The 24,891-nt window shown below is 34.0% G+C and overlaps 2 protein-coding genes across 3 annotated transcripts; one reads left to right on the top strand and one right to left on the bottom strand.

Moving 5' to 3' along the window:
• Positions 1–296: 296 nt before the first annotated feature.
• Positions 297–9,319, top strand: LOC124629767 (protein retinal degeneration B). Its single transcript, XM_047163302.1, has 2 exons — positions 297–656; positions 1,236–9,319. The coding sequence occupies exon 2, from the start codon at positions 1,278–1,280 to the stop codon at positions 4,797–4,799; it is 3,522 nt and encodes a 1,173-aa protein (XP_047019258.1). The 5' UTR covers positions 297–656; positions 1,236–1,277; the 3' UTR covers positions 4,800–9,319.
• A 2,776-nt stretch (positions 9,320–12,095) lies between these two features.
• LOC124629821 (transmembrane protein 145) lies at positions 12,096–20,111 on the bottom strand. Of its 2 annotated transcripts, XM_047163393.1 has the most exons (8): positions 19,354–20,111; positions 18,671–18,946; positions 18,553–18,585; positions 18,183–18,342; positions 17,387–17,524; positions 16,895–17,150; positions 15,882–15,986; positions 12,096–13,896 (listed from the first exon to the last, which is right to left on the bottom strand). In XM_047163393.1, exons 1-8 carry the CDS (start codon positions 19,818–19,820, stop codon positions 13,745–13,747), a joined length of 1,587 nt encoding a protein of 528 aa, XP_047019349.1. In that variant the 5' UTR covers positions 19,821–20,111; the 3' UTR covers positions 12,096–13,744. The 2 variants fall into 2 exon arrangements, with proteins under 2 accessions (XP_047019349.1, XP_047019350.1); XM_047163394.1 differs by lacking the exon at positions 18,553–18,585 and having other exon boundaries at positions 19,354–20,100.
• Positions 20,112–24,891: the final 4,780 nt, after the last annotated feature.

A 24,891-nucleotide genomic window follows, 5' to 3' on the forward strand; every position in this document is an offset into this window, starting at 1 on the left:
CCTTTTGATCGATCAAACCGAGCATCCGTCGTGACCTAGCGCCGAACTCTGTATAGATTTGTAGTCCTAAACCATTGCCTATTTTATCATTCTGGTCCTCTAACAAGGTGAAAAGGAATTTGTCTTATGACCTCAATGATATAGGAATTATATAACATGCAACACATGAATTTATGTTTTCTCAAACGGGTATCTAAAGTTAGAAAGACTATGAATACGACTGCATCGTACCTACGCAGAATCAACAGCGTTCCAATCTACGATCGCGCATATAGGAACATAAACTTTGCTAGAACTGTATACAAAGTATATTTATTTACATTGCTCGTGGGGTAGTGGATTTCATGTTGCATTTTGTTTGTGAAATAGTCACGAGTAGGATGTGGTATTGTGCTCTCATATGAAGTGCTTGTAACTGTTATCTTCTTTAGTGAACAACCGTACTCCCTTTGTTGCTATTGTGAGATGCTAACGTTCGTGTGTACAACCAACATGAAAAGGAATGGCACTTAGGCCATATTGACATTACGTTCGCGAAAATGTCAAAGTTCATCCGTAGATCAGTGCTTGATGTATTTTGTGAAAAACATAAAATAATGAATTAAAAATGCTATGCAAAGTGTGAAGTGAAACTCCGTTAGATACGATCTCTTGAGGTACGTATTTCAATAATTAGCTTATTGCAGTATGGTGAAGAAAACATCAAGTAATATGACGAACAAAAAAATAAACGTATAGAAACACATTTTTATCTTGTACAATCTACATTCAAATTAATAATATTAAGCGTTAAAACTTTCTTATCAAGATTAAGTGGTCTATTAGTTCATAATAAAGATTACTAATGCATTGATTTTAAGCTGATTACTCTTATTCTTTTTTATTTTTCGTACTATTGAACTGTGATTCATGGATGATTCTTTATCGGACATGTAAAATTTAACGCACCTTTCTTGTTTTTATTAGGAAAAGAGTTTACGCTAATTCAGACTTTGAATCACCCATATGATGAAAACAATATATAATGACGAAGTATTGCAGTCTTATAAGATAAATATGATTGCCAGCCAATAAGAAATATGCCCATTAAACAAAGAAATAAAATAATTTATGTTTTTTGTGTCCTTGATATAAAATTTTTGATGGCATTGTTCCAAATATTTTCCTAACACCATACATTGAATTAAATGTATGTAGTATATTGTTATTAACAATATTACATTTCTTTGTTTCAGAATATGATTAATTACAGTGAAAGCTCAAAGTAGATCACCAACATGCTGATTAAGGAGTATCGGATACCTTTACCTCTCACTGTAGAGGAGTACAGGATTGCTCAGCTGTATATGATAGCTAAAAAGAGCAGAGAAGAAAGTTCTGGTGAGGGGAGTGGTGTGGAAATTCTAGTTAATGAACCATATGATGATGGCCCTGGTGGGAAAGGTCAGTACACTCAGAAAATATACCATGTTGGTAGCCATCTGCCCGGATGGTTTAAAAGCTTGCTTCCAAAATCTGCCTTAACAGTGTCTGAAGAAGCTTGGAATGCTTACCCTTACACAAAAACTAGATACACATGTCCATTTGTTGAAAAATTTTCATTAGAAATAGAAACTTATTATTATTCCGATAATGGCCACCAAGAAAATGTCTTCAACCTAACGGGAAGTGATTTAAAAAGTAGAATAGTTGATGTTATTGATGTCTGCAAAGATCAGCTTTATGGTGCTGATTATGTTAAGGAGGAGGACCCTAAATTGTTTGAATCACAAAAATGCAATAGGGGCCCTCTTACAGACAATTGGCTTGAAGAGTACTGGAGTGAAGTCCAAGGTAAGCCACAACCACTGCCAAATGGAAAATCTCTGATGTGTGCTTACAAGCTATGCAAGGTAGAATTCAGATATTGGGGCATGCAAACAAAATTAGAAAAATTCATTCATGATGTTGCACTTAGAAAAACTATGTTAAGAGCTCACCGTCAAGCCTGGGCATGGCAAGATGAATGGTATGGTCTAACAATGGACGATATCAGAGAAATTGAGCGTCAAACTCAATTAGCATTGCAGAAGAAGATGGCTGGAGATACTAGTGATGAACAGGACCTGTCAGAAGAGAATTCAAAATCGCTTGCAGCTACAATGAGCAGCTTAGAAAAGAATGAAGATGTGCCAACACCATTAGTTTCAAAGAAAAATAATGCTGAAAAAAGAATACAAAAACATTTAACACCTGAGGGAACACCCCCATCTGAACACAAAACCTCTTCTAAAACTAATCTTAGATCATCATCTTCAGGCTCTATTAAAAGTTTGCAAGCACAGGCTGCTAACTGGAGAATGGAAACCCTTGTCAGGGAATCAGAAACCGAAACAGGTTCTGAGGATGAATTTTATGATTGCGAGTCATCTTTTAACAAATGGTCCTCCATGTGTTCTCTGGATGAAGCTGATATTGATATATCGCCAACTCAAGGCGATAATAGTCAAGAAGACAGTATCTTTAATCCCTCTTTCTTGAAAAGGGTCACTTCTGAGAGAGGTTCACGTAGAATGCCTAATTTACAAAGTCATCCAAGTATTGATGGTTGTCCAGAGACACCTGTTCATAGCTCTTGCCCAACAACTGTTTTAATTCTTGTATTTCATGCTGGAAGCGTTTTAGATGCAAATGTTGACATGACTGCTAAGAAATCGGATGTAACTACTTTTAAAGGTGCTTTTGAATCAGTGATGCGCCAGCATTATCCTACGCTTATAGGTCACATAGCAATAAAACTAGTATCGTGCCCATCTATATGCACTGAAGCTTTGGGAGTGTTGTCAACATTGAGCCCTTACAGTTTTGATTGTTCACCATCAACTATCGAATCTCCTTCTCTCACAAATGATCTTATACCTATTGGCGCTATACCATTAATTGCGACATCTTCTCCAGAATATCCGGAATCCGTAACAAAGACTATAAATTCGGCAAATGCCACATACAATGAATTTATCAAATCTGATGATGGAAAAGGATTCAATGGTCAAGTCTGTATTGTTGGAGATAGTATGGGTTCAGTGTTAGCTTACGATGCTCTAATTAGAACTTTACAATACCAATCAAGACACGATAGTGAGAATAGTATATTGGATACTGAAATAACTATTCCAAATGATCCATTAGAACCGCATTACCTCAACAAGTCTCACTTACAAGCTCCGACACCCAGAAGGCGTTCGTCATCCACAAGTGATAACCATATAAAATTTGAGTTTGAAGTGAGCGACTTTTTTACTTTTGGTAGTCCATTGTCGCTTATATTAGCATCAAGAAAAATTTCTGATGATAAATCGCGTGACATTATGAAACCACCTGTACAACAAGTGTTTAACTTGTTCCACCCAACAGACCCTGTTGGCTCAAGATTGGAACCATTGCTATCAGCAAGATTCACTAATCTACCACCAATAAATGTTGCTCGTTATACTAAATACCCGTTAGGTAATGGTCAACCCTACCATTTAATGGAATTGATACAGAGTCATCCCCAACTATTTGGCGATCACCTGCAAATGCCACCAACTCCTGTGTTAAGAAGACTTTCCGAGGCATCTGTACAAAGTACAGTAAGTGGTTTAGTAGATAACATTCCTTTAATTACTATGAATGCATTACAGCAAAAGTGGTGGGGTTCTAAAAGACTGGACTACGCTTTATACTGTCCCGAAGGGCTGACGAATTTTCCCACAAACGCTTTACCTCACCTATTCCATGCTAGTTATTGGGAAAGTTCAGATGTTATCGCTTTTATATTACGGCAAATCGGTCATTTTGACTTAGCTCTGTATGGACACTCAGATGATAAAGAATGTCCGATGTTCAAACCTGGCCAAGAGAGGGAAAAATGGATGCGTAAACGGACGTCGGTGAAATTGAAAAACGTAGCTGCAAATCATAGAGCTAATGACGTAATTGTCAAAGAGGGCTGCCCGCAAACATTTTCTGCCCGTTTTATGTACGGCCCGTTAGATATGATAACTTTGACAGGCGAGAAAGTAGATATTTACATGATGAAGGATCCTCCTGCAGGCGAATGGGTGATATTATCTACTGTTGTAACAGATAAAACTGGGAGAATAACATATACGCTACCGGAACGTCAGAGTGTCGCTTGTGGAATATATCCTGTGAGAGTTGTTGTTCGTGGTGATCACACGATGTGCAATTTTCATTTAGCCGTTGTGCCTCCCCAAACTGAGTGCGTTGTGTTTAGTATTGATGGATCTTTTACTGCCAGCGTATCGGTTACCGGTCGAGACCCAAAGGTAAGAGCCGGTGCCGTAGATGTTGTGCGATTTTGGCAGGACCTTGGATATCTCATTTTGTACATAACTGGCAGACCAGACATGCAACAAAGAAAAGTTATTTCGTGGTTAGCCGAGCATAACTTTCCTCATGGCTTAGTATTCTTCTCTGATGGATTTTCAACAGACCCACTAGGTCACAAAGCAGCACATTTAAACAATCTTATAACTGAACATGGAATAATTATGCACGCTGCATACGGTTCAGGGAAAGACATTACTGTTTATCATAACTGTGGACTTTCACCAAAACAAATTTATGCCATTGGTCGGATCAGTAAAAAGTACAGTAATATGGCAACGACACTTAATGATGGCTACGCTTCACATCTAGCTGATTTAAAACTTCCTGGAGCTTCGCGGCCTGCTAGAGGCAACGCTCGTCTTCTAGTTCCTAGACGGCTGTTGGCTCCCGTAAGTGGCGGTTCTTCATCTCGAATTCGTCGTTAATTTAGCGTAAATTCTCTTATTAGTATTCCTTAAAACGCTTAATCTTCCTCGGGTTAGACGATGTTTGTGATAGGATAGTGCTTAATGTACGATCGTCGTAAAATTATTATCTCGTATTAGATTATGACTAGGTATTCTGTCCCACGTACATCAGTATTGTTTGGGCAGACTACATTTATATGCACATAGTTTTCCAATTCGGATTTGATTATTTATTCTGCGTATAGATAAGGGTAAACAACTTTTAAAATAGTAAATTGGGATGAGGACCCATAATTATTATCGTTGTATACCTAAATGCTAAAATGTTGTAATGACTGGTTTCATATTCTAACTGTAAAAACTTGTTACGTACTTCTATTGTAACGGATAACGTGCAGCATATGCATAATATATAAAAATCATGTTATTTTTTGTTTCGAATGTATGTTGAAGAGAGGAGTTGAATCTCTACACAGGATTTCCTGACGGAAAAATTGTGCTTTATTTAGTCTATTTGCCATTCGTAGATACTATGCTTGCATTTGTAATTTTTACTAAGGCGTAAATAGGCAAATTTTAAAAGTAACTTTGCTATTGTGCGCCTGTTTACCAAACTAAAGTAACGTCTAGAAATACATCTGCAGTCATAGTTAGATTTATCCGTGATCTTATGTTTGTTTATTTTTTAAACATGTTGTACCTATCATAAGAATATTTATGTTTGTTTACTTTTATTACGATGGAACTGTAATGTAAGTGTAAACTACATTGTTCCCGTCTTCTTTTAATTTATTACTTGGGGAACTATCCATTGTTTCAGTCAAATATTTAATGGTATAAAATACATACCTAGTAAGTAATATTAAAACGTTGTAACAATATTTCGTGATATTAAGTCGTGTTATTTATTTATAGTTCTGGAAAACATTGAAGACAATGCATTCGATATTTTATGCATTTGCAATTTGCAACCCAACTACGGTGTGGTAATTCTGCCGAGTTTTTGCATGTTATGTAAAATTATAAAGATTTTTCCTTGGTCTTTTTAAATTGCCGTAGTAGGGCTGTGATCTGTTTTAGAATAATATTGATGTTTTAGATTAAATACGAAAAGTTGATGATGTAGAAGTATAATTATAAAGAGAGTAAGTATTCTACATTGCAGTGCTATTAATTTTTGCATATTATATTCAAAGTCTGTGAAAAGTTTAAATTCTAAATAACATTTTCAAATACTTACTTACATTTTGATTAAAATGAGAATTTTCGAGTATTTATTATGTATGCTAGTCGAAAGCGAAATAATTTCGCTAATTGTCATGTATCTGAAAAATTAAATTGTCACAAAAATGTGTTTTAAATACCAAGTTACAAACTAAGAATATTCCAAAGTTAATTACACAATAAGTAAATAACTGAAGAGGCAATATCGTAAATCAATTTATAATTGGTAATATTTATATCGTTGATATTATAAATTATAAACCATATAAAATTTATTTTTCTAGTTCACAATTTGAGTTCTTGAATGAACATTAAGTAAGTAAATTATATTAATTAAATTATCTATTCTAAAGAAAATTGTATAATCTTTATTATGTACATTCCTGTTTCAGAGATATTTCTATTGTTATGAAATTTTTGAAATTAATTATTATATAAATAATGTATCTAAACGTAAAAATTATAATACATATTGTGTAAAGTTCTCATAATTATAGTTTTATTTAGGAATTTAACATGTTTCGAATATACATAGATTTATCTTAAGACGATTTTGGTTGCATTGTGTTAGGCTTTTGATCACGCGAGCCATGTAGCATTCTAGAACAACAATATGTGTTGCTAATCAAATTTGTTCAGATAACGTTTGAATTTTATACGGCATTTAAACTGCCAATTCGCATTTTCCGCATAGATTGGTAATTTCCTTGAATATAACGGGAGATTATGTACGCTATATTTGCGATTATACATTATCTGAAGTTGAAGTACTAGTCTCGATATTACAAATTTCAAACCGGTTAGTATGTACACTAGGTACAGTTAACATTGGATGTAAGTGCAACCTGTGGATAAGCACACAGCCACTTACATGGCTTCACGCGAGGTCAGCCATTCTTTACCAATCTAAAATTATCCGTTTGGTATAAACCTGAAGCCCTGGCATCGGTGCTAACGCAGAGAATATGATCTATTTGATGTTTTAGTATATCCGAAAGCCGTAACGGTGTTGCGCAAATAGACAGCTAACGCAGATGCCCTTGTATGTCGATACGATATACAGAGATGGCTATCAATCTTTATACCTGCCACGTGACTAAGTAAAATTTAAACAGATCCCTGGTAGCTGGTACGCAATTATAGGATGTAGGAATAGCCTAGTAAGTATTAGTTGTTTTGAGGATTTTAATGTACTTATGTGAGTTTACCTTTTTCATGTAGTACCTATAAAATGTTCGTGTACATGAGTCAATTAAAACTTTTGTCTGGTACCTATCTCGTTTAATTTTTAATTCTTCTTTCGAAAAATAATGTTGTGTGATAAACTCATCTCAAAGATTATTTTTAGCGGTTTTATTTAAACGCTTGAGCTATCGGGGATCTCTGAAGGTCAATTACGTACTTCATCTGAACTTGACCAGCGAAGAGACTGAAAATAAATCTTGCGATCGTAAATATGTAAACTTTACTCAAGGATCACTGTGGTACATGTCATTTTACCAATACTATTACGTCGTCAGATTCGAGCTTAATTGAGTAGCCATTTGACCATGTTCGCAGTTAAAGTTCAAAGGGTTTGAACTGTTTATTTTTATCCAGCTGAGGTCGGTTGGGTGTTGTTGCATCTGGTGCAAAACGGTGTTCTACTTTTTACGTTTCAATGACCAAACATTTCATCCGCGATAGTCCGCTTCCTATAAGTGTTTATTGATCGTTAGTTCGGAACACATTGTGTTTATGATAGAGAGCAGATGCCGATTCTCTCACATTGTGGAAACTGGACGTTCTAATAATTTTCCGTGCATGGAAATTTTCTGTTTGTAACGTCGCCGAAGCTGTATTACCTGACAGTGACTAGGCAAACGTTAGAAACATACTTTATCAAAAGTCTATATAACCAAATATTTATTACATGTTACTTTGAGATCATTGAACTTAGTAAAAAATAAATAAGAGTAGGTATGCTGTTAGCATTGACGCGCGACTAAAACCGGTATTAATTATTACGAGATACCAGGTTCAAAATTACAATTCGCGGTGTATGAATGCGTTTGTCTTTATTTTAAGGTGTGGTGGGTAATTAATAGCCATTTAGATTTTCTTCAAAAACTCTTAATTTAGTCTCTACACACGGATCTGAAGAGTTAAGCCAATTCCTATTTTAGTGAAGCCTTTTACTTTACTTTCAGCATTTCTTGTAGGATTAGAATGGTCGGTTAGGTAACCTACGACCCAGAATAATGTGTGGCCGGCTGGCATTATCTCTGGGCCATTCATAATGACAAGATAATTATTGTACCTATTTGTCGCTGAGGAAATCAGAGCACTGATTAATTTATACCTATAATCATATCAATTTTCTTTCGTAAGTTTGGACTCTGAAAAGCATTAGCTATTGCAGCTAGAAAAATAAGATGGCTCTTAAAACCTACCCACCAGAAATGTATACTTACTTAATTTTTTTTCGAGTCATTCCTAATTTGTAACATTACCTTTACGTACTTAAACAAAATGGGGAGACAACCTGATAGCTTGGGCGTAGCCACGGGCCGCAGGGGCGGTTGCCCCACCCTGTTCCATAAAATCGCGGACATAGTGACGGCTTTATAAGTAGGTAGACTGAAAATATTCTATGGCTGACGTAATCATGTTTTGAGGACTCGAAACACTGCGAAAGAAAAGCTCATGGCTCAGTGATTGATAAAGGATTTACTATTTTTTGTAATTTCAAAATCTTATTTGTTAAGCTGAGGCTACATTAGTTAACGATCTGCTATATTAAGGAAACTGAGGTGTGAGATAATTAATATTTTGGAGTCTTCAATGTTCCTTGAACTATGGATTGATGTTGCAATAAAACGTAACGTTTTATTTTAGAAAATTAAGTATTTGCATGAAAATCACCCCTAATAAATAGTAGTCAGCACCGTGCTCTAACGTAGCCTCAAGCTCTGGTGTAGGTCATTTATGAATCGATAATATTTATTATCTAGTAATATTTAGGCGAGTTTATTCAACCTGAAGAGGCATGTATCTGCAGGCATATTCATCAGTATTCCAATCATCACCTAGGTTCTTGATATTTTTCTTTACATAGAGCTTAAACGGATTTCCAATAGTTATTGTAATAATATATGAATAAATGTGTATGTACCTGGTCTCTCTAAAAATCTATTACAATTAGCACATAGTTACGATTAAATGTATTTATTTGTACCTGTTATATAATAATTTCTCCTTTTATTATGCTAGCTTCAAATTCTTTTATGATGTATGTACTAGTGTGTGGGAAAATAAATTATTGTTGTTGGCAATTGTCGTTTTTCTTCGACAAAACCCGTAATGGCATTACCGATTCAGATTTCACAGTGAGAAATACAATAAAGTAAAAAAATATATACATATTCATATGTTTGTGTGTCAACGTACGTAATTTTATGATTTTTATCTTTATATGAATACTTCAGTGCACACTGATAACTGCGTGACAGTCGTCTCAATTAAGCACTTGACAGCCGCAACATTAAATACGCATTAACGAACTAAATTGACATTAATAAGCGATTTTGTCCTTGAACTTCAAATATCTGGAAGTGTGGTAAGTATCACAATCATCATACAATGATAAAAAAAAAATCATAATTTACAAGGCACGAATGGCTGGTAGCTTTCCATGCAAAACTGTGGTCTATGGATACTGGCATAAACAACACTCTTGGCAAAGGTTTGATGTCTGAATATTTTTAGCAAAACGATTAATTGCTCAATATCTGTTCATTGTTCAGACTTGTAATTGATTGTAGAGGCGGCAGGAAATTAAACAACAATTTAGTGTACATAATAAGAAAGTTTATTTACATCCAATTTACACCTACAAAGGCTTAGAAATAACTATATAACACTACGTATAAAACGTGGATTTTCCACAAAATATAAAATGTTTCAAGGTAAAATGAAATAAAATTAACTAGTCAGTTAAACAATACTTTTGTTTAGGAATAGGCTTAGTTGAGAGGGGGTTCTAAATAATAATCTTTTATAACAAGAACCAAAACAGGATATTACAAAACAATCCACGACATTTATTAACGGGTTTCCGTTCCCTTGAGTCGAAAGTAAGGTATTTCAAGAAACATGCGTTTATTATGTGTATACAGTCAACTGCGGAGTAACACAATAAAAAATTAAGTATCTGGACACTAAAATTCTGATAAAAAACTGTGGTCAGCGAATTTTGTAGATTAAGTGACAGTTTAGTATCCGTCATTTTAGCGTTCATGTTTTTTGTCGTCTGATTGTTAATTGGCTTTTGTTGGATGTACATCCATATAAAACCAAGGACAGAAGTGTTTTGAATGTTTGAAGTAGATGCATATGAAGCGGTTTATCTATGTGTGATTTAAGTTCACTACAGGGCCCCGATTCTCCTAATTTTACTTAAGCTTCATACGATTCACGTTCGACTCGATTCGACTGAGGTCCAATCCCGACTCGATTACGATTGAAGCGTATGTGGCATTCCGCTATTTTTTCTTTGAAATAAACATTTTTATCCTTTTCTGTTATTCAATAATGAATCATTTTGTCTGCAAATGATTTACGATTGCAAAATGATTGTACAGCAAACTACCGTATAGACCGAAATCACCAAAATAGCAGACCAATCGCACACCAATCAAATGTCAATCGAATACGATTGGTCTTTTATTAGTAGCAGAATATCCGATATGGTTAAAACTGCTATTGCGATCATATTTGATTCGGTTTCTATTCGATTTTGACAATATTAACTTAGGAGAATCGGGCCCCAGGACAAAAACTGGCCCATTACGGATTATCGGCTCGATTTTCAAAATGTGCGCAAAGATTGAGTTAAAGATCTTTTTATATCTTTTACTAGTAAATGTATGCAAATTATGTGAAATTTGGGACACAATACACACATCACATTTCTTGCTCCTAAACCACAAATAGATATAACATATTCACAGAGTTTATAACGCGCATTTAACAGCAGTAAATTGAGGAACATGATTAAAAAAAATATATGGCTAAAAACTTGCTATGATTACAACTTAATCCTTAAATCTCATTAAAATTCGATTAAAAAAATAAATAAGCTCCATTTTGTCATTACACAACACTCTGATCTCATAAATATAATTCGATCGAATACTTATACGCGTTTCTTCTTCATAATTTTACGCTTATGAATCCAGTAACAAAACTTTGCGCCGAGATCAGCTCAGAAAAAATAAACAAAGTAACAAAACTAATAGAGAATACCAATAGTTTTCCTTAATCCAGATTTGGCAATCAATCACTCGAATTTTATTTAGTGGCTAGTGTAACTTAGTCCACCACAAAATAAATAAATGGTTAAAACGGATCCTCGGCTATCTAAAAGTGACATTTCACATTACCAAACATAGTTTTCAGTTATCTGCTTGATGGAACCAGTTATTATTATGGCATTTGTCAACAAAATATTATGTCTTGTTCTAAAATTTGTTCAGTTTTACTGAGCTATGGATATTATGCAAAATATGAAATAAATAATTTAGTTATTTTGTATAAAAAAAATAATAATTTTTAAAACTGCACATAATACTTTAGATTGTTTCAATAAGCTGGAGTTTCGCGACAGTTCCTTGATTTAACAAAACAATATGTATGTAGGTTTATTAGAGGATTTTTTTAAAAATATTACAAGCCAGCATTACAAGATGTGGCAATTGGCAACACTTATAATTATTCTGTGATACCCTGCGTAAGTTGGGCTCCATGCACGTAAGCAAATATTAAATAAATAGCCAGCGAAAAGTTTTTTATCACGCTTTGCAAGATTGTATGTAGTATTATTATGTAGTGTCCCTTAACGTGAAAGAAAATAAAGCAGTAACGAAATTTGGAAGTGCTCTTGTAGACTTTAAACACACTAACGCGATTTTTACTGCAGCTTTCATAAGTTTTCCAAATATACAATTTCGAGTTCGGTTCATAAAATGCACAACACATTTGTGCATCGAGCTTCAATGACTACAAAATAAATAATTTGGTATAATTTCTACACGTTATAAAATAAAATAATTTTCTTCTATTAAAATAAAATTTAATAACCAAAATGTACATCACTAGCTTTTCTACACTTATACTACATTGACACGACATCACGTTTAAATAAAGTTTTACTTTAATAGAGAAAAGAGCATGCTTCACACAAATCATATCTGTGAATAAAATAGCGAACCTTTTATAATTTCAATCAAGTGTCCATAACAAAATATACGACCATCAATCTAATTATCCTAAAAGTTTTAAAGAGCATGCTCTGCTATCATTAAGTTATTTAAAATTTCTAAATATCGCTAAAAGAATGTTTCGAAGAATTTCCTTGCCTAGTAATTTTAATGTGTTAATGAATTTAGTAAATTTAGACGACTATTTAAATAATTTATACATAGTAATTAGACAGATAACACGAAAAGCAAATAAATTTAGACATTGACAAAAATATAATTCAGCTGCCGTTTTGTCGTACAGACCACAATAAAACATCGATTTGAGATCTAATTGTACTTTAACATTTCTAAAAGTCACTGTACATCACGTATCTATTTGTTATATTCAAGAATCTATTTGTATACAAAATGTATCAGCGTTTTTTTCATAAGAATTCGATTTCACTAGCGAACCTTTAACACCCGTAGACTAATCGTTCTCATTCGACATAATACAAACTCAATCAAACTACATAACGAGTTCTGATTAGGAGTACCTATATATTGGATTTTATAACAAAAAATAACTAATATTTCTTAACTTATAAGATCATAAGAATCAAATTTCATAATTGTTTGCGTGATTTACATGGACAAGTGTGTAGAGTGCGTTGTATTATAACTATTATTTTTATCATACTCAGGTACACCCTGAATCACTGTTTAGTTGTTTATAGACGTACAAAAATTAAGTAAACCGTTAATATGTAAGTACCTGCAGTAGGTAAGCATCAGAACTTTACAAAACAATATTTACACAATTCATTCAATAAGAAAAACTCCATTCAACTTTAACAGCACTTTTAACACCCATTTTCTTAAATATATTTTGGTAAATTCAGACATTTTTCACAAAGACACAATGATTACGAATACTCTTACATTATAGGTATCTGCAATATTTTCTTCGTATTAAATAATAGTTGATTCAATCGTTGGCACATAGTTAATTGTGATATTTTTTGTTTCACTCTTAGTGTCATATTATCTTGAATAATCAAATATAATCACGTTAATTGACACTTAGATACGATCGCTTGGAGACCGGCACTATTTCGCTTACAAGTATATAATTATGCATTCTTAGTAAATTCAATTAATTTTGTGCTATCAACAATTTCATCAATAAGGAATCAATGTACTTGAATATCACACAGCAGGACACATTCATTTAAAATTTACTATTGACTAAAAATATTAGCCATTTATATTCGATTTTCCTATCACTCATTCATATATTTCATAGATCAACATTACATTCGTCAATTCTTGTATTTCGTAATAAATATTACAAATAACAGTGTTTAAATCGACACAATCAACATGATTCACTACACAAATATTGGAGAGTTTGTGAGACCAATATTTGTGAATAATTTCGATCGTGTTAAATTCATAATTTCATTCGTTCGGAGTGAACGATATTTGAGGAATCCTTTATGTTACCTGTTGGCATTGCTATGAGAAGGCAGTGCCGTTTTTGTGCGAGGCTCTGGTGAATATGATCTCTTCATCATCAGCGTTGATGCTCTCGGCCGTGGTGAGGGCCACGGTGTCACTGTGTACCACGTGAGGCGACTCGTTGAATTCGTCTAGTTCTTCAATGCCCGCTGGAAAGTTATCAATAAAAAATATTCTAAAAATTCTCTGCCAACTAAGTATTTAGACTATTGCACGAAACACAGAGTTCGTATGTTAGGTGTCAAAGAGCGTCAAACCTATTTCTGTTAATTGGGAAAACGTCAATCCTTATGTTAACACTCAGTGACCGAAGTTTATCCTGCTGAGTCATTCCTTATGGAAGAACCCAATAAAAAACCCACAAAAAGACGGTATTACAAAATAATTATCCTATCGGCCCCTTTAGGTACCTACATCAAAGAGGAAAGTTATAATCTAACCAATATTATAGAGCGAAGAGTTTGTTTGCCTGAACGAGCTAATTTCAGGAAATACTGGACTGATTCGAAATAATATTTCAGAGGTACATAGCCCTAATCCAGGAAGATTATAGGCTCTTTATCCTTATGCGCGAAATAGCTCCCACAAGTTGATGGTGGAATGAGCCTACGGGGAACAGACAGTAATAATATGAAAGGTAACAAATCTCTATAGGCTTTTAGAGAGAAGATTAACGATTTGTATAAATTCTATTAGGGTTTTATTAATGTTCGCTTTGTATGCTATATCAGACATGAGGTTCTTTCCATTACAACATCATGTTCCGCGATAGATGAAGTGCTTTGATAAAAAAAAAAAACAGATAAAATCATTTTATGTTAAGAACGAAAAGTGATAGCAACCCAAAGTGCTGATGCTATATAATCCAAACATCAGATATCTTAGATTAGTTTTATGATTCCATTGATTATAACCCGTCAATAAATTAAAGGGATTTAGGTAAACGTCAGTAGTCAAGACTTTTATGAAGTAAAAAGACAAAAAACGATCGGAAATAGAATCAAATTCCAACTTCTATTGAAATCAGAATGTAATGTAAAAAATAAGTAGATAAAAGCCAAAGCTGTTATATTTAAAGTGGGCTATGTAAAAAAGCTAAATCGATTTTAATATTGATCATAGTACCTATATGTTAGAATGTGTGCATACCTATAGCTGTGCAGCAAATTTAAACACACAATGTAATGATAAGCGTCTGTCTATGGCCTACAATCTATAGATACATATTACAAAACAAAGTCCCCCACCTCGTCTGTTGGCGATAAACTCAAAAACTACTGCACCGATTTTAACGCTGCAGAAAAGCCTGCGGTGGCGTATGTCAATCTCTTATGGGGGGTTTACACGGGTGACTAAAGCCGCACAATTTTGGCCGCGCGGCCAAGTCGGATGCTACACAACTTCGGGGCTTGCGGCTTAGTCACTTGCGAATTGCCATTTAGATGGACGATTTACGCCGCACGGCAAAAATTGTGCGGCTTTAGTCACCCGTGTAAACCCTCCATTAAGGTTAACATACTACGTACATCCATTTTACTACTTTTAAAAAGTTCGTACGAAGTTGCGGGCGACCACTAGTGTATTTATAATGCACTACGATAAGTTCAAATAGATACATTGGACTATATAAAATCCTTTGTTTTATTTCATGTCAAACTGATATTGATATGCTTTGAATAGTGATGCATCATCTATGCATGGCATGATCGGCAGAAAAAAAAATGTATAATAATCAAGGTTTGGTTGACATCGGCCTTAATATTAGCTGTTCATATATTAAAGGACTTGAGAAGCCTCAGAAAGCATTAAACAGAGATTTTCAATGGATAAAGATGATACATAGGATATGTCTACATTATTAGGTACACCAAGTGAAATTCTGAGAAGTAAATATTTTTAAACTTTATTCCAAAGTATATAAGGTTGAATATACTCAATCAAAGACTAAACTAGAAAAATACACAAGCAATTGCGATAGTATCGAATCAAGTGCAAGCAAATGAGGTTGCTACCACTTACATACTAACATTAAGTAACAGCTTTAAAATTGGTTAATGACTGCCACAAGCAAGTTACTTATCAAAAAAACTCCTTCGTGGGTAATTTTAGTTAATTACATGAGTTTCATTCATACCTGTATAGTCAGAGGGCGCTAGTAGTAAATACTGTTCGGAGCGCGTTGGCCACAGCAGGTGCGCCATTACGCAAAACGCAAGACAGTCGGCTGAATATGTGATACCTGGAAATCATACATTTCAAACTAGTTAAGTAACTGTTTTGCCATTTAAGATCTGTGCAATCGTTTTTATCGTTCGGTTGATTGCATTATAGTTGAGGACAGAAACGGATACAATTTTATACATCACGATCATGTGTATATTATGCCGGCCATACACGCTACGGTCTACCGGAGAGGTAATCTGTGCAGATACCTGCGCAGGTGCCTGCACAGGTCAACCGAACAATGGTAGCGTTCAAAAAACTGCACAGGTCTATTCCCACACACATTTCGGTCCACCTACGCAGGCATACCTGCACAGGTGGACCTCTTCGGTAGAACGTAGCGTGTATGACCGGCATTAGTCATACATATTAGTTACATAGTACAATGAATCAATTCGGAAGTAATTATCAGCTAGTCACTAGCTCAAATGAGGCGAAAATGATTACTCAATAAAGCTGGGCTGGAAAATGCGTAACACATAAACAGGGATAGATTTAAGATTTGCTGCATAAATCTGTTTGCAACATTTATAATTTTACACAAATAATTTCACAAATGCGTCGGTAATTGCCGATACGTGACCAGACCAGAAATTATTCGTCAATACGGAACCGTGACAATTTTAACGAGATCGTAATATGCCCCTGGCCGTGGCGCAAATAATACTCTCGAAATTCTTAGACATATAAAACCAATAGAAGTATGTGTAGCAAGACTTTACCTAAACGAAGAAATAAAGGATAACTTCTTTTGATTTACGTACAGACATTTTAGAATCAACGTTACTAACTCTGTCATGAATATTGCTTATTAGTAGCTACAAAATTGAGTCACTACAAAAGTGAATGTAACCAATAATGACAAAAAAAACTTGAGCAATGTCGCTGGGCAGACTTACATAACAATAAACTTGTTACACTTACCTAATAAAAACTTGAACCTCCACAGAGGGCTGATCTGAAGCGCAATGAGCGCTATAATCGGCAAATACACGAACCATACCAGGCTTGACGCGCCAAAGTGAAGCAAAAAGTTTAACTTCGGCATATTGTGTTCATACATCATCGTATACCGAAGTTCGAGGACGAACCAAGTCATTATCGCGACGCGCAGAGCGAGTATCAACCATCCAGGCCATGTTTGGTATTCGTCTATCTCTTCTATAATGTCCACTTCAGTCTATAATTGAATAACATTTTATGTTTAATAGCAGCTTTGTTTCCGTAACAATGTAAAACGATCGGTTATTAAACACGTATTGTAATGTTATACGTGAGGCATGCATAATGAAATTTTGTTTTATGCTACATTAAGGAAGGTAGCGTAAAGCGAGTGAAACCTCATTATGCAAATAATGTTATTCACTTTCAATACTCAAGTACTATTATTGCCACAATATGGTTTGGAAAACTTACTGTATTCCAAACATATAGAAGAATATGGACGATTCCATAGGCAAGCCAAACTCCGAAAACCAGTGGTTTGTATGTGAGCTCCAATCTAGTCACTGCCCAACCCTTTGCTAGCAAAAGTAGGAGCAACATGAACAGTGTCTGAAATACAATAATTGTTTTTATTAGCATTTGTCTATCGTAAACTGCGGGTTTTACGACAGATAAGTAACACAAGGTATTTATAGTATTGCAGTTGATAGTCATAAAATGCAAATAACATGAGCTAGATAAAAAACGTATGTTTCTACATTTTAAAATGTGGCTTTGAAAAACTTGTGAAGATTTGAAGTTGTATTTTTAGGTAGACTAAAATAAACAGATACCTCAATGATACATGAAAAAAAAAAAAAAAAACAAATTATGCAGTCTGCAAGATAATAAGATGTTATCATGATAAAGGACTTTTAGGAGACACATGGTTCATTTGATAATTTGTAGCTATGTGTACATAGATAGATGAATAAAAGAAAATATGGAACTTTGACCTATCAACCTTGTAATGGTTTGGTGATAAAAATGTACGCAATATCCTTATAGCACAGATTTACTACATAGTAAATAAGGAATTATGTTTCTGTGCTCCGTTGATAGATTTAATCCATATAAAATCAAACTAGTATAGCTTGTTTTATATAGTTATAAAGAAATTTAATAAGCCCTCTCTTTGTCTAAAGTAAAACATTGTACATAAGGATGCTTAATGGCAGCTAGGTAAAAAGCCAGCTTCAACAAGAATATGCATAAGTTTGTGACTCACTCTGCTCATAATATCTAGAACATCCCCAGCAGCCGCCAGCCCAGCAAACCCAACACCATCCACAGCAAACTTCACAGTATGCAGCACATTGAAGCATAGAGCAATGAACTCCAGGACAAGGCTGAATGTAAACAACTTTGTCACTGGATGCTTTTGTGTTCTGAAATTAAATTGTTCCTTCACTATGGATGTTTGTGTTACAATTCAAAGCAATGATGCAATTGAAAATAGAATATCCATAGCAATGCAATGAAAAGATATAGGAAGTATGTATAATATTGATCTTATGAATTAAAAAAGCTGTATAGAATATAGATTATTGCTTTCATCAAACACAACAATTCACAGTAATATATAAAATACTGCTTACTCTATAGACTTAAAAGTTTTGAAGTGAAAATCTCTGAAATAGTATTGATTAATTTAACATGACGTTATAAGTTGTAACAAATTAAAATTTTATAAGAAAATATTTAAGATAATTTTACCTGACTGCATAAATCTGGACTGGCAATAGAATAATATAGCACAGCCAGAAAACCAGATACAGTTCTAAAGTATTCTGTCTGTCAAATGAAAACTGGTACAGCAACGTGTTGTAAAATGATAAGTTTGGACTTCCATTCACCAGCCAGAAATCATAGTTTATGATTTGAGGGATATTTGTCAAAGTTTTGTTGTCCTTTGAAGGTGCTCCAGTGTAGTGATGCCAAGTACATGTTACCTCATCTAAGTAACATGAGACCATAGACACATACCAAAATCTGTGTAAAGAATAAACATACTATAATAAATGTAGGTAAAAGCAACCATTGCCAACTATTTGGTTGAATAAAAAAGCAACTGTTGCACTAGCAACTAGCAAGGTTTATGGAAACCTAACTCAAGAGTTAAATTATAATTATAGAAAGGTCCATAAAATAATGAATTTCTGAATTGACATCAGACAGCTCTTAAGTTGAAGAAGTTGCTTACAATTAACTAAGCAAATAGGTACACAAAGAAACTTAAAATAGGAAAACATTATAATTATATATATACATATTTAAAACAAATCAACTTCATTCAGCAGACAGGAAAATTTTACCATATAAAGGTACACTTAAACCAACAATCAATACAAAGCAAAATTTTCCTTCTCCTTTTTATTGTACATTAATATTAATTTTACCTTGGTTGCCCAGAGTTCTGAATAACATATGTGAACTGATTCTTCTTGACCACATTCCAAGGCGTGTCTTCGTCAATGCACAGCCCGCCTTTCGGACATGGTATTCTTCTAAACAGATCTTGCCCATAAGCATTACATTTCGGGTGGTATGCAGTTCCATTCAAATTTTGGAACATAGTTTGACATGCTAGCTCTTTATCAACAATATCACGATTTTTGTAATAGTGTAAAAAGTGACCTCTGTCCAAGACTGCAAACGTGATAGGGTATTTGAATTGAACATTGGCTGTTAAGTTCCCGAAAATATATCCATATGTTTCCTTTTGAAAATGAATGTCTGTCTTCTGAAATCCAAATTTAACTAAGAACTTGAAAAATTCATCCGTAGAAAACTCTCCTTTTATATGCGTGGATGATACAAATACAAATAATGCACAAAATATTATTGCACTAGATTTGATACACATTTTGAGAATCGGAGGCTTGTTGGATCACAATAAAATAACATTTCTGTAATACACGAGGACTTTTCCAATGCTTTTCTTTGTGTTCTTTATTCCATGTCTATATTGTTAAATACAACAATAACTTCAAATATACTGTATTAATTTTATTAAGCACAAGCAGGAACGAAAATAAAAAACATTTTTGATTTAGACAGACGTAATTTACAAAGACAGTACAACAATCCAGTTGCCATTGCCACTCGTGTTTCTCTACCATTCTCTACTGCAAATGTTACCAAGTTGTGATTTTTTTATTACTGTACATTCTATTAAAATATTTTATTGTGTTCGTTCACCAAAACAATTGCTGTGTCTTTACACTACAAGCATGAACTTAAAAATGAGAGTGAAATTTGGTAACGGATTTACACTGCAGACAAGCATGCATGCAACTGCCACCACAACCCTAATTTACTTGTGACGTCATACTTCTTTGAGGCGCTCCCTATATAGTAGCTAGTAGGCGTTACTGTTAGGAATTTATAGTCTATGACATTTAAAAAAATGTAGGGTTGTTAGTCTATTAAAAAGAATGACTGTGGTGTGAATTGTCATGATGTAAAAACTAGTGAGAACAATGTTATAATTCCTAACAAAATGTGATTGTATTTCTTTAACTATTAATAAAGGCTTTCAAGAATACCAGAAGTTTGAATACCTACAATAGGTTATGGGCCCAGAACGCCCGAGAAGAAAAAATTAAAAACCGGGATTGGGTAATGAAAAACCCAACATAAAAAACAAGTGAAAAAAAAAAAACTAAAAAACAGTAATAACAAGGAAGAAAATAAAAAACGGTGAAAAACTAAAAAATGGAAAAACCTGAGATAATACAGATAGAAAAATTAAAAGATGCGGAAACATTTTTATTGTGGAAATTTGAATTCAATATACACTTAAAAGCGGCAAATCTTGCAAAAACAATTGCACAAACAAAAGAAGATGACAAGAAAAGTGACTTCAGTATCAAAGATGCTCAGGTGCAAAGAATTATCATAAGCAGTATTGATAAGAAACTAAAAGGTCACATAATTAATTGTAACAGTGCACGTGAAATGTACGTAAAATTATGTGAAATATTCGAAGGTTCTGAGCAAAGAAACAAAGATGCATTATTACAAGAGTTTTTCACATATAAGAAACAAGAGAGTCAATCGCTTTCCCAATTAATAAGTGAAATAGAAAATTTACAATTTCGTATAAGTCAGCTAGGAACAAAAATAGATGATGAAATGGTCATATCCAAAATACTAAGCTGTTTACCAAATAATTTAAACTATTTTATAACTTCTTGGGAATGCATGGCAGACGATAAGAAAACCCTTCAAAATTTAACAAACAGACTTCTGGCTGAAGAAAATCGAATGTTGAAAGCAAAAGAAAGTGACAAGCAGCTAGCATTTCAAGCTACATCTTCATCTACATCAAAGAAAAAGTTTAATGCAATAAAATGTTTCAAATGTAACAAAACAGGGCACATGAAGAAAGACTGTAGAGCCTGTAGTATCTGCAAAAGGGACAACCATGAAGATAAAGACTGTAAGTTTAAAAATAAACAGTGCTCAATCTGTAAAAAAATTAATCACAGAGAAGAAAATTGTTTTTTCAAAAATAAGAATAAGAATGAGAATGAAGAAAAAAGTAACAAAAGAATAGAAAAGGCATTTTTTACAAACGGTGAAATTCAAGAACCAAAACTGAAAGAATTTGTTGTAGACTCTGGGTGTACTGCACACATGACCAAAAATGTAGACATACTAAAATTTTTTGAATGCAAACCATCATCTGTTTTGACTGCAAATGAAGAAACAATAGAGGTGAAAGGGACTGGTAAAGTCATTGGAAAAAAATGTACTCTTAATAATACCCTGCTTGTTCCTGACTTATCACAAAATTTATTATCGGTTAATGCAGTTACAAACAATCAAGGAGTGGTTATATTTACCAAAGATAATGTAAAAATATATAAGGAGTCAGAATTAATATTAACAGGAAAAAAAGAAAACGGTTTATATAAAATTAATTTGGATGATAATAATATGCAAGAAAAAACACTGTTAATGAAAGAAAATGGCACTGCCTTAGAATGGCATCAAAGACTTGGACATCCAGGAAAGAAAATACTAGATATATTACCAGATGTGGCAGATGGAATAAAAATAAATGGATTAAGGCAAATAGACGAATGTGAAATCTGTACACAAGCTAAACAAACAAGACTTCCATTTAACACAGTAAGAAACAGAGCCAGTAGACCACTTCAATTATTACATACTGATGTATGTGGACCGTTCGAAAACAAAACGTATGATGGCTATAGTTATGTTTTAACCGTCATGGATGATTATACTCATTTTACAAAAATATACTTGCTTAAATATAAAAATGAAGTTAAAGAAAATTTAAAACATTATATAGAAGAAACAGAAAGAGAGAGAACAGAAAAGGTATCTACCATAAGATGCGATAATGGAGGTGAATACACAAGCAATGATTTTAAAAAATGGTGTACTGAAAAGGGAATAAAACTAGATTATACAGTACCATACTCACCACAACTAAATGGTAAAGCAGAAAGACTAAATCGAACATTATTAGATAAAACCAGAGCATTACTATTTGATTCAGGGTTAGATAAAGAAATGTGGGGTGAAGCTGTATACTGTTCTACTTATATTATAAATAGATTACCAAGTGAATCTTTGAAGAATAAGACACCTTATGAGATGTGGCATGGTAAAAGGCCTAATATATCTAATATTTGCAAGTTTGGTTCAATAGTATATGCTAAACAATTACATTCGAATATTAAGAAACTAGATCCAAGAAGCAAAAAGTTAATCATGATTGGATATACTAATAATGGATATAGATTGTGGAATAAAGAAGAAAGAAGAATTGAAATAGCAAGGGATATTGTTATAATTAATAATAATAAGAAAATTGGAGAAAAATATGAAGAAACAGGAAGTTTGGTGATAACAGAAATAATACCAGGTAATAATGAAGAAGAAATAAATCAAGAAGAAGAAAGTGATGACAGTTATTATGAAATAGAAGAGTTAGAACAACAAAGTAATGTAATAGAAGATAACATCCCAGATATTATTGATGAAGTAGAAAATGATGAAAATAAAGAAAGTAATACTGCAGAGATAGAAACTATAGAAACTATAAATACAAAACGACAACGGAAAAAACCAGCTTACCTGCAAGATTATGTATTACTTACGTATGATGAAGTCATGAAGTCTGCTGAAAAGAATAATTGGGAGAAGGCCATAAATTCGGAGAAGGAATCATTGGAAAGTAACAATACATGGGAAATAGTTGATGTAGGAAGAGCAAAAGGACACAAGATATTGTCAAGTAAATGGGTATTTTGTATAAAAGAAAATGGTACTTACAAAGCAAGACTTGTAGCAAGAGGCTTCGAACAGCAAAGCATTGACTATCAAGAAATATATAGTCCAGTAGTAAGTCAATCAGCAATAAAATCATTAATAGCAATTGCTGCTTCAAAGGAATATGAAATGATAACTTTTGATGTGAAAACAGCATTTTTGTATGGCGAGTTAAAGGAAGACATATTTATGTATATTCCTGAAGGATATGAAAGACAGCCTAATAAAATTTGTCATTTAAAGAAAGGACTATATGGGCTAAAACAGGCACCAATGACATGGAATAAAAGATTTACAGAAACTTTAAGGAAACTTGGACTGAGAGCTTCAAAGTCGGATCAGTGTGTGTTTTTTAATGAAGACAAAACTATAATATTGGCTATATATGTTGATGACGGTTTGGCCATATCAAAAGACAAGGAAAAGTTATTACAGATCTTGCATCAATTGGAAAAAGAATTTATCTTAAAAACATATGAACAACCTCAAAACTATATAGGTTTTGAAATAAAAAGATCAGAACAAGGCATCTTGTTGCATCAGCAGAATTATACAGAAAAATTACTTAGAAAATATAATATGTATGATTCCAAAGCTGCAGATACTCCATGCATTGTGGGAAAGGAAAATGAATCTAAGGTGGCTACGTCAAATTTCCCATACAGAGAACTAGTTGGTGGATTATTGTATTTGTCAACCAGGTCAAGACCAGATATCAGTCAAGCTGTGAATGAAGCAAGTAAAAAGGTAGAAAATCCATCAAGGCAAGACATATTAGCAGTAAAGAAGGTGTTGAAGTACTTGAATGGAACGAGAGATAAAGGGATTTTGTATAATGCTGGGAAAGATATTACAAGATTGCATGCATATTGTGACTCAGATTATGCAGGTTGTACAGAGACCAGACGAAGTACAACAGGGTTCATAATAATGTTGGCAGGTGGACCTATAGCTTGGTGCTCCAAAAGACAGCCGATAGTAAGTCTATCGTCAACTGAAGCGGAATATATAGCAGCAGCAGATTGCGTTAAAGAGTGTTTATACTTAAAGACTTTTATAAGTGAATTAATTGGTAGCAGTATTAAGATTAGTTTGAATATTGATAACCAGAGTGCTATCCTGTCTACGTAATTATAGGTCAACGGAATCATAGCGCGATCAATATGGGATATAAAAGGTAAAAAGTTTACACATAACCGCGATAGATGGCGTTGTTACTTTCTGAATCGCGCTATGGTTTCGTTACCTGCGATAGTATGGATGTCGGAGAATTTAATTTTTTTGGTGTGAGCAGCAAGCACTGTGGTTTACTTTATTATACGCGCTTAATTAGTATCCCAGTGTTTTAATTAATCACCCTCTCCCAAGTCGACCTTCGTTCATGGTCCTTCGGAGTCGGGTTGGCCGCGAGTGTTGTGGCGGGTTCCGGAGGTGGTAGAAACTACCACCCTACGCTTCGATACTGGGCAGTGGATCGCTGTCCAGAGCAGCCCTTCAGTGGGTACCAGGTGAGAGGTACCCGGAGCTGGAGGTGGAAGACCGGTTGGCGCAGGGTGCATCCAGTGGAGCGTGGTGCAGCACTACTGGTGACAGCAGCAGCCGGAGGGACGAGGCAAGGGAGGAGAGCA

This window comes from Helicoverpa zea, chromosome 4, assembly GCF_022581195.2.
Source record: "Helicoverpa zea isolate HzStark_Cry1AcR chromosome 4, ilHelZeax1.1, whole genome shotgun sequence".
In the NCBI taxonomy this organism is placed as follows: domain Eukaryota; kingdom Metazoa; phylum Arthropoda; class Insecta; order Lepidoptera; family Noctuidae; genus Helicoverpa; species Helicoverpa zea.